The sequence below is a fragment of the Pinus tabuliformis genome, chromosome 6 (genome assembly GCF_031772625.1).
Source record: "Pinus tabuliformis cultivar Carrire ecotype Pingquan chromosome 6, CPIR1, whole genome shotgun sequence".
NCBI lineage: Eukaryota > Viridiplantae > Streptophyta > Pinopsida > Pinales > Pinaceae > Pinus > Pinus tabuliformis.
This window is the reverse complement of record NC_142292.1, coordinates 903,711,277-903,721,642: the sequence shown is the minus strand read 5'-3', so window position 1 is coordinate 903,721,642 and position 10,366 is coordinate 903,711,277. Positions and strand designations below refer to the sequence as shown.

The window sequence follows — 10,366 nt, the reverse complement described above, 5'->3', positions numbered from 1 at the left end:
TCATATTCTCCTTTTGGATAAACAAGTGCTAGAGGGAGGGGGTGGGTGGAGATGTATTTACATATTTATTGTGAGTTTTATTTAGGTAAGTGGTATTTTTACTATGGTTATTGTGCATATTCATATTTTAAATAACCATTTGTAGATCACATTCATATTTTGACTTGTCTAACTAGATAAGTCATATTACATATTTAAATATATTAAGGTGAAACACACCTTATGTGGCATATACACATTCATTTTCTATCTACCTATATATAATGTGGTTACCAATTTCCTATAAAATAATATAATTGTAACCATTTTGTTACAAATTATTATAAGAGATCAGAAAATAGTTAAGCATTATAGTTATAACAGTATACCATATGTAGGATTAGAATAATGTTTTTTTTTTTGATAAAATTAATAGATAATATTTGTATTCAACAATAGGATTACTCTGAAATTAAGTATTTAGGAAAAAATATAAAATTTAGGCCAAGTCCATAAGTCTAGATTGGGAAAATGACCCAAATTCCACCCTAAGAAGCTTGTAGTCCTTATGTTATCCTGGAAAGTATATTTTCATACATATTGCTAGAGAAAAATAACTATTCAAAAAAAAAATTAACAAGGAAAGAAAACACTTTATGTTTGGATGCTTCTAGGATTTTGGTAATTGATGTTTCTTACAAAATCTACTTCTAGGGCCCTATATTCTACTCATTAACATCCAAAAAATCAAAATAATACCTTGTTCAAGTTTCAATTTAGGATATTTCTTGAGTTCCTCGGACATTGAAAGGAGAATATATGCTAAGAGATAAGAATTTGAATGTAGGGAGGATCAACTAGATTTTTCAAAATAGCAAGGTAAGACATGGTGTCCTCCAATAGTAGTTTTATCTAGTTGATTTGGACAAAGGCCTCCAAATTTTTTTCTACTTTCGACTTCCAAATGCCCATGAACCTCCCTCCGCTAATATTTTAAATCAATCACATGTCTAGCTATATCCACAACACAATTGTCTCAAACTACATTATTTTATTATGTTTTTTAATCAAAATGTAGCCACCATCTTTCCCACTAAACCTAGAAATGATAATACTACAATAAACATCCCTAACATTCTTCATACACCACCTTAAACCCTTTCTTGATTTCATCGAACTCACAAAGGATACAAAATCTTTGCTACAACAATTACACACCATCCAATAATATGTTTATAGACAAACCAAGCTAAGATTAGGTCTAATGGAAAGATAATGATGCTAACTTAGAGTTGAGGGAGAGGAGCTCCCTCTATTGCTAAGAGCTTCCAAATGTTGAATTCTTTACTAAATTGGATAAGAGACAAAGATACATGATAAACTCAAGTGGAACTAGAATTAATAGATGTCCCAATAGTATAACCCTCACAACTACCAATTGAAACAACATACAATTCATAATGCTTTACACAAACTATAGTATAAGGGAAGTAATTCAATGCTATTAGTTCCTTAATACTTATCAATTCAATATTGTGATATCCACAAAGGGCATGCCTAAGGAAAAAATAATTATTTCTATGATTACACTATTGAAAGAGTTGGAAGGAGACCCCCCCATTCATTTGATATAAGCCCAAACTTAATGTTGCACCCAAACTTACTTGTTGGTTTACAATTTTGTTTTGAGGCCATAGGACATGAAATAATTCAATCTTGTCAAATATTAACACTTCGTAAGAGTTATTTTGTCATCATGTGAGCTAGGTGTTATATACCTAGGGGGGATAATATGGGGTACCAAGGGAGGTACCCAAGGTAAACTCACTGCCGCAAACTTGCTGCCTTGAAAAATTGTCTGCAACCCCACTGATTTTTAGATCAGCGATATCTCCTTCATCTGAACTCCGATTCAACCGATTTTTTTTTTGAAATTGGCTATTTTTTCACAAAGAATACAGATCTACAATTAGATTTTGCAGATATTTCACCAAAACATACAGATCTGATATGCAAACTTGCCGCCCCTGAAATCCTGAAAAAAATAAAAAATAAAAAAATTTCTCCACTGTTTGCCCAAGAAAGTGCTCTGATACCACTTGTTATAGATCTAACCCAAAGATATTATACGAGAATAGAAATAAACCCATGAATAACAAGATCAAATATAGATAAATGCTTCTTTATTAATCAAAAACCTTAAGGTAGGGCAACACCATACATTCACTCCTTAAGGAAGGAGAACACTCCACATGCCATATGCCTGTTCTTACAATATTCCTTCACTATCTTCCATGTGGAGTCTCTAGCCTCTATATAGGCCTCATACATACAATACCATGGATCATTACCATGGTTCCCTCATACCATCAAACTAATACCATGGGCCCATTACATTATTATTAACTACTCGTGGTCCCTTACATGACATGTGTTAACCACCTTATTTATTACTATGGCCCATCCGATTATTACATTATTACCTTGGGTACCTCCCTTGGTACCCCATATTATCCCCCCTAGATCTATAACACTAGGGATGTTTTTTTAGGGAGATAGTTACCTTATATTACTCAAATACTTATCATTGAATCATCCACAATGGATGCCTCCCTTCCCATTTCTGCTTTAATAAGTAAGAGATATTTGAATATATAAGTAATTGATATCATTTCAAGTAAAAAATGTATGTCCCTATTACCTACGAGTTAGGATTTCCTTTAGAGTTGGCATTAAAAAATGATATTGAGTGAGTTTTCTTCTCTTACAATTGTTGGAAATATTTCTCTCCTTTAGAGCCACCAACTCTCATGGAAAGAGGGTCTTCTTAGCTTTATTATCTTAAAAAGGTTTGGTCTTGAAGTAAATTGTGAAACCATATATTCTATTTAGTAATGAGACTAAAGATATTTTTTGGTACTATTCCATTTGTTTTGATCACTTGATATAGAAAAGATTAGGCATGACTTACTGCTCTCTAAGAGTTGGAGGGTTCCTTCTTGAAGATGAGTTTATTTCAACTAAGCCCAATTTTTCATGCTAAAAATTTTGAAAATACCATCCAATACCACTTAAGCAATACTTTTTTCCTATAAGGAACCTAGATAAGGATGGCTCCAATATCCCAACTTTTTCTCGAGCCCTAAGAGGATTGGTTTTCTTTACCCAACTCCTCTATTACTATCTTCCTTACCTACTTTATAAATGGACACTCAAGAATCAATGTTTTGTTATTTCTTCATTATTTTTACACATTAAGGCATACAAAGATCCTTAGAAGCCATTCTTCCAAAAATTGTCATAAATTAATGTTTTTCCCATAGAATAATACTTATTGTTATTAAATATTGTATTATGTTACTAGAACTCGACATAAATTCATATATAATCCAAAATAAAAATTAAGTTGCACACTTGTTAAGGTGAATAAGAAAACAAAAGTAGATTTTACATATTTAAAACTTCATTGAGAATGTTGTAAATCTATTGTAATTCCAGATAAGGATTTGTTAACTTTCTTAGTGACCTTTGAGCAAATTTGAAATCATGTAAATGAAAATGGGGCTTAATCCGAAAGAGTAACTATTAACACCTTATATCCATATAATTTTAATGATGATCCAATAAATATCAACTAGAAGAAACTTCAAACAATAAAATTATTTGAAAATATTCTAAATGAAGCATTGGTATAACCGAAGAAGTATTGGTGTTAGGGAAAATTAAGGATAGATAATTATTTTAAAGTTTTATAATCTCGAAAAATCTTTTTGAATTTTAAAATGATAACTATAAAATATTTCGTAAAAAATATTCAAAATTAAGCTTTCTTATAGTATATTTGTAAAATTTGGATTAACAATTTTTTGGGAAAATAGAAATATGCAAGGTTGAAAGTGAGACACCATAAAGTCAAGATGAACTTGAACTAACACATGTTTCCATAATATAATCCACACCAACTACCAATTGGAACACCATGCAATTGATAATGCTTTGCAAAAACTAGAGTAGGAGGGAAGTAATTCAATGCTACCAGTTCAATAGTATTTGTTAATTCAATACTGTGATATCCTTAAAGGGGATGCCCAAGGGAACCTTGATTATTTCTATGGTTACACTATGGAGGGAGATGGAAAAAGTTCCCCTCATTATTTGACATAAGCCCAAACTTAATATTGCACCCCAAACTTACTTTCTAGTTTGCAGTTGAGTTTTCATGCAGTAGGACATAATATAACTCAATCTTGTTGAAGCTCAACATATCTAAGAGTTTTTTTGTCATCACATGAGCTATGGATGTTTGTTTAGAGATATACATGGCTTCATTGCTGAAAGAATTATTATTGAATCTTTGATAATGGATGCCCCCTTACTCCTTGTACTTTAAGAAGTAAGAGACATTTGAATAGAGCTAGAGCCTCCACCTCATTGTTCATAGAAGTTCTCATTTGACAAACATATATAACTACTTGATATTCTATGAAGTAAAAAGTGACTCCTCCTCATACCTACCACCTAGGATTTCCTTTATAAGTGGCATTAAAAAATATTATTGAGTGTTTTTGCTTCTCTTTATATGGTTGGAGAGATGTCTTTCTCGTTTAGAGTTTCGAGCTCTCATGGGAGGAGGGCCTTCTCACCTTTATTATATTAAAGAGGTTTTGATCTTGAAATAAACTATGAAACCAATATTTTTTTCAACAATGAGACTAAAGACATTTTTTTGGTCCTACTCCATTTGTTTTGATCACCTCATATATCAAAAATTAGGCATTCCTTATTAACTAAGAGTTAGAGAGTTCCTTCTTGAAGATGAGATTGTTTAAAAAGGCCATCATATACCAGTTAAGCAATATTTTTTCTTTAAAAAACATGGGTAAGAATGACTCCAATATCTCAACATTTACCTTTAATCCTTTATGGGTAAGAAATTTCAAAGAATAAGATTGTTTTATTAATATAATTAAGAAGGATGTTGGCATTAATATTTATTTAAAATATATTAATTTTAGCGAATTTTATTAAGATAATAATAAAATGTTTTTTTATATTTATTTAAAATTTTTAATTTTTTTAAATATATTTAAAAAATGATATCTTTTAAAATAAAGTAATTTTATTTTATATAATTTAAATTAATAATTTTTTGAAAATATAAAAATTAACAAATTTTTGAAAATACGAAAGATTAATTTTACGAATACAATTGAAAGCATATTATTTTCCATAATAGAATCACCGAACAAAAAATAATATTTAAAAATCCTATCCAACGTTCCATAATTAATCTTCATAATAAAATCACCCAGTAAAAAGTAATGTTATCAAATTCTATCCATCGTTTTATTAGTCCCTGCCATCTGGCATCCGGCAGGGACTATAGTGATCGATAGGACCCCCACTTAGCATTACTTGACCCCTGCGTTTCTCTGTTATACGGCGGTTAGAGAGGAGATATGCTAAGTTTCGTTTGCAGTCATTCTTTGGCCATCGTGCGCCATCTTATTTGGCCTCTTCCCGAGGCGGAAGAGGCCGGACCATAGCTTAAAGGAATAAACCCGGTGCATTTTCGCGCTAACCGTCACGGTGTCTGGTTTTAATGCTAGCATTACTTCTGCCCAGTATGCGGTTTAGTAAAGCTCGGTGTTCCCTCTTGCAATGTTCTACATTGGCAGCTGGTGCATGCCATGATGCACCATGGTTCAACAGCTGTTAGCCTTCGTCGCACTTGTCAAAGCCCAAAGCCGGTTGGAAGCAACTCCTCCGGAGGCAAGGTAAGCGCTTGAGGCCTCTGCGATTGCTGATGAAGTTGCTGAACGGGAGGAACGGGAGGCCTCTGCGATTTCTGATGAACTTGCGAAAAGGGGGAGGGCTTCAAGTAATAGTTCCTCGAAACCATTTCCCAGATCTCCTAGCTCTTCAGGTAAGCTTTTGAACTGTGGCTTCGCCAGTCTCAGTACTCGCAAATTGCTTAGTTGCTGAATACATTGGGAAGAGATTTTTATTACTAGCCTGCTGAATCATACGAACCTGCTTTTAAATTTTATTTTATTGGCTTTAGGTTTCTGAGGTTTTGTCCTCGTTATCTTTGTTACAGATTCTGGGGATTGGGATGGATACGCAAGATACATTCCCATCTGTTCTGCTGTTTTTTGATCAACAGCGCTTCATATTCAATGCTGGAGAGGTGAGTTCAAGTTAAACTAAAATATCATAGCTTTACCAGGCCATAAAAAAATAGAGAGCTTTCCACACAGGACTGGAGTCCCCGATGGTGGGGATATCTGCTTTCGGTATAGCGTTAAAATTACCGATTGAATCCATGTCGCGAAGGCAATTGAAGCACTTTGTGGGTTTTGAAACTGTGACTACTGGTTGGTACTTGCAACTATTGATTCCTAGACAAAACAGGCCAGCTAGTCGCTTCCTTTTGAACTCAATGAATCGCTTACAGTCATAGGTTATGCGGCTTTTGGGTTAAAAGTATGGGTAATCGTGCTGGTATTTTCAATGTATTTGAACATAAAATCTGGTCAACATGTCTCTGAATGGACTATTCTTTTTTGTATCAGGGGCTGCAACGCTTCTCTGCTGAACACAAATTCAAGCTATCAAGAGTAAGTTGTGCTTTTGAATTAGTGTTATTTGGATCACTTATATACAGCTTTATAAATCATTGTTTTCTTAATGTGTCTGCCTTCTCTGTAAGATAAAATATTCAAGTTTACTTGAGCCGTTAGACACCCAATAGCAAAATATCACGCTCTTAGATTTGATAAGATTATTATGCACATGGACTGATAACCTATAAGGGTTGGCTCTCAGTTAGATCACATATTTCTTACCCTGGTTTGCTCAGAAACTGCGGGTGGCATTCCAGGTTAGTTGTCGGAATATTTGGTCAGTTTTTATCTATTGTACGCAGAACTAGGGTTGATATGCAGGCAACAGGAGTGATCTTTTTCTTTTGAATTGGTGTCTATACCTAGATTATGATTTTCTCAAGCAATCACAAATGGAATTACACCATGATCGTGCTTTGCAGGTCTTCTCCTGACGATGGCTGGCATAGGGGATGATGCAATGACAGTAAGCAAATTTTATGCCCTCTTTTACGTTGGAAGATTTTTTCTAGGAGGTCAAATTGAACACTAAAGTATTAAGACATCCTTATACTAGTGAAAATTTATCATGTTCTAAAATTTGTAGGTTCCTATGTTTTAACAGGTTAACATCTGGGGTCCATCAGATTTAGAATTTTTAACTGGTGCAATGCGGTCATTTATTCCAAACTCTGATGTTGTTCACACCAATAGTTTTGGTCCAGGGCAGTACGTCATCAACCTCTAAAGTCTTCTTGTATCCCATGGCAAACAAGGGGTTGAGCCAATGGAATTTCATCAGGCTCCAAACATTGGCTCTGGAATATGGAGTCAACTGATTAATATGGCATATCTCATGTTGAGGATTAAATCTGGCAGATCTGTATGTACATCTGAATCCAATTCCTAGTAACTTGCCTTTTAGGCTTTTCTTTCTTATGGGGCTGTCATATTTGCTACAATCTCTGGTTGCTTTAGGCCTACTTAAATCATTTAGATGACTGTGTGGATGTACATATGATTTTCTATGATTTAGAGAATAATGATGCTATGATCTTTCTGTTTGCATAGGCAACCCTTCTCAGCTCTTGGAGCCTACGTAGATATATGGTTTCCCAAGCTGCTGGGCTCCAAAATACCATTGTCTCTGGGCCAATGACTCAATCATCTTTGCACCAAAGAAAACAGAGGCCAGCACATAGCCTTCATAGGAAAAATGCTCTGTTCCTCCCAAGTACTCTACGAACAAGTTTATCAGATATGGACCTATATATGTTGCACAGCTAAATATGGCTGCAAACAAAGCATTGATTATCATTCCCTTCCAAACAGATGACAGAATGGCCTTTAGCATTGATGGGTTCTGTATATTTGTCTCGACCTTTTGGCAGCACCAGTTGGTTTCAAGTCCTCGATATGACTCTTCAGCAGTATCCTTGCCTGCAACACTTGGTACGTCATCAAGCTCTAAAGTCTTCTTGTATCCCATGGCAAACAAGGGATTGAGCCAATGGAATTTCATCAGGCTCCAAACATTGGCTCTGGAATATGGAGTCAACTCATTAATATGGCATATCTCATGTTGAGGATTAAACAACACTTGGAGGTATTTGATCAATAATTTTACTTTTCTTTCCCAGAGTAATAGCATACGCATACTTAAAGACTAGGTTTCTGACAGTTTGTATCCCTAAGTTCAGCTGATGTACTCTGCCTAAAGCCCATCCTTAAATCCTCCACTTCGTACTATGTAAAGAAGCACTGGAGCTCTCAGCTGGTACTTTTAGTATATGCGAAATTGTTGATGGCACTTCCATGGAATCAACAGACATCAGGGTATAGAGTCTTCGGCAGAATCTTTCGTTTGCAATGTTGAAAACAGAATATCAGTGGACAGCCAGATGGATTTTTGTTTTCGTTTCTGTTGTATTCAGATTTAGGCAAGGCAAACAGAAAACTTACTCCACTATATCTCCTGCTATAGCATGAAGAGTTTCTTACTGGGGAGAACACATAGACACATTGCATCATTTGAGTTTGAAAATGCTTAAAATGATTCCCAGATAACTCAAAACAACACACATATTGTGCATCATTCAAGTTTCAAAAGTTGTCTTTCTCTAAAGTTGTCTGTATTTGTTGGAAGAATGTTACGAGTCAGGAGCTTGAGTATATTTTGTATGAACACCAACCTTGTTGCTTAATTAACATCATATTCCGTACCTGTATTTTTGTAATATTAATCTTTCTGGCGAAAACATTAATTGACCGCTCAATGCTAATTAAATTAAATGCACTTGCCTGTATCAATGACTGAAAGTCTTACAGTTAGCTGGCTTTCTAGATTTCAGGTTATGGGTCTGGATCGAACAGCTACTAGAGAAGGCAGGCTCAACTTCACGCAGGGACTCGCTGCGTCGCAGCCTCTCTTGTTTTATTTGAATACATTAATACTGGATTCTCAATCGACAGAGTTGCTTTTGGAAATATAATTTGATTACACACTGAAACATTGGAATCTTAGAAAAAAAATTATGTCAGACCGTAGAATGGAAGCAATGACGAGTGCCTAGACAGAAATTTCGAAACGAGTGTATGTGATTAGGTGTTTATATTTGTAAGAAGTATATTCAATATATCCCAAAAATTAGCAGGGGAAGTCTAACCTGTTTGCACAGTTGAGCTATGGGGTCCTGGTCAAGAAAAGCAGTGGGGACGCTGAAGGACGCCGCTACGTGGGACTTGCCAATACGACAACAACTATTAATACCAGACTTACAGATATAGACGTTGCATATGTTAAAGTTACTCGCCACAATGATAAGCCCCTGAAGGAGAAACACCTCCTCGTTTTGATTGCTGCAACGCAAGAGCAAGGGCTGAGACGTTATATAAAACAAGTTGTTGAAGAGCGGTTAAGCCCAACAAAAAATTGGATGGTCGTTGTCAAGACGTTGACACTCATTCATCGACTGATAAGGGATGCTCCTCGCTGCATTTTCGTCCGACAAGATCAAGAAAAGCAAAGCTCCTCTGATACAACTCCACTCGTGGAGGTTGTCCCAAAGTTTTATGGATTGTTGCACCCCACTGGCCCTCCAATATTCTATTTGGGTTCGCAAATACGCCTCTTATTTGGCTCAGAGACTATAGCGCAAAAGAAATAGTAACTATGTGACCCTTGCTGAAAAATCGGAACGTCAAAATTGCTCAGCTTTTGGAAGACTTGCGATCCCTGCATTTACTTCTCGGCTGTCTCTTAGACTGCACCCTTCCTCTGGAAGGCCCCGTCGCGGCGAACCCTCTCATTCACTACGCCCTCGATTTACTAGTGAAAGATTGTCCACAGATTTATGGAGCCATTAACTATTGTATACGCAAGCTGCTGGATTATTCCTTCTCTGACGTTTCGAGTGATCAAGCTTTATGCTTCGTTTATATTTATGAACAAATTTTGCAACAATATGATAAACTCTCAGTTTTTTATAATGCATGCACCAGAGTGGGTTTAACAGATGGCCATGGTGATTAGCTCTCACACAAGAGATTCCTCAGTGAAATGGAGGATTGCAATAAAAAATACAGATATCACTGTACTCTCCTAGAGGAAGAAGATATTACTAAGGTAGAAACAGCTCCGAAGGAGGCTCCACAGGTTGCAGTGGAGGAAGAGAAGCCATTGATAACCTTGTGGGATTCTGATGATGATGGAGTCATATTTGGTTCTAAGAACACTGACCAGGAGGCTAATTATGAAATCAATCATGCAGAGAAAGAATGGG

At 35.5% G+C, this 10,366-nt stretch overlaps 2 protein-coding genes across 2 annotated transcripts; both read left to right on the top strand.

The window, feature by feature from the left end:
- Window positions 1–6,082: 6,082 nt before the first annotated feature.
- On the top strand, window positions 6,083–7,866 carry LOC149261860 (tRNAse Z TRZ4, mitochondrial-like). The gene is made up of 6 exons (XM_089382472.1): window positions 6,083–6,169; window positions 6,555–6,599; window positions 6,808–6,862; window positions 7,028–7,071; window positions 7,310–7,467; window positions 7,656–7,866. Exons 1-5 carry the CDS (start codon window positions 6,095–6,097, stop codon window positions 7,421–7,423), a joined length of 333 nt encoding a protein of 110 aa, XP_089238598.1. The 5' UTR covers window positions 6,083–6,094; the 3' UTR covers window positions 7,424–7,467; window positions 7,656–7,866.
- A 1,027-nt stretch (window positions 7,867–8,893) lies between these two features.
- Window positions 8,894–10,116, top strand: LOC149261859 (putative clathrin assembly protein At2g01600). Its single transcript, XM_089371525.1, has 3 exons — window positions 8,894–8,935; window positions 9,239–9,640; window positions 9,799–10,116. Exons 1-3 carry the CDS (start codon window positions 8,894–8,896, stop codon window positions 10,114–10,116), a joined length of 762 nt encoding a protein of 253 aa, XP_089227651.1.
- The last annotated feature ends 250 nt before the right edge of the window (window positions 10,117–10,366 follow it).

Bases quoted from the DNA above. Each gene is read 5' to 3' on its own strand.
- LOC149261860 (XM_089382472.1), top strand. From the start codon at position 6,095: ATGGATACGCAAGATACATTCCCATCTGTTCTGCTGTTTTTTGATCAA. The intron at 6,863-7,027 runs GTTAGTTGTCGG...CGTGCTTTGCAG, and splicing joins AACTGCGGGTGGCATTCCAG to GTCTTCTCCTGACGATGGCT. The intron at 7,072-7,309 runs GTAAGCAAATTT...GTTTTGGTCCAG, and splicing joins TAGGGGATGATGCAATGACA to GGCAGTACGTCATCAACCTC.
- LOC149261859 (XM_089371525.1), top strand. From the start codon at position 8,894: ATGACTGAAAGTCTTACAGTTAGCTGGCTTTCTAGATTTCAG. The intron at 8,936-9,238 runs GTTATGGGTCTG...AAAAATTAGCAG, and splicing joins GCTGGCTTTCTAGATTTCAG to GGGAAGTCTAACCTGTTTGC. The intron at 9,641-9,798 runs GTTGTCCCAAAG...AAAATTGCTCAG, and splicing joins ATACAACTCCACTCGTGGAG to CTTTTGGAAGACTTGCGATC.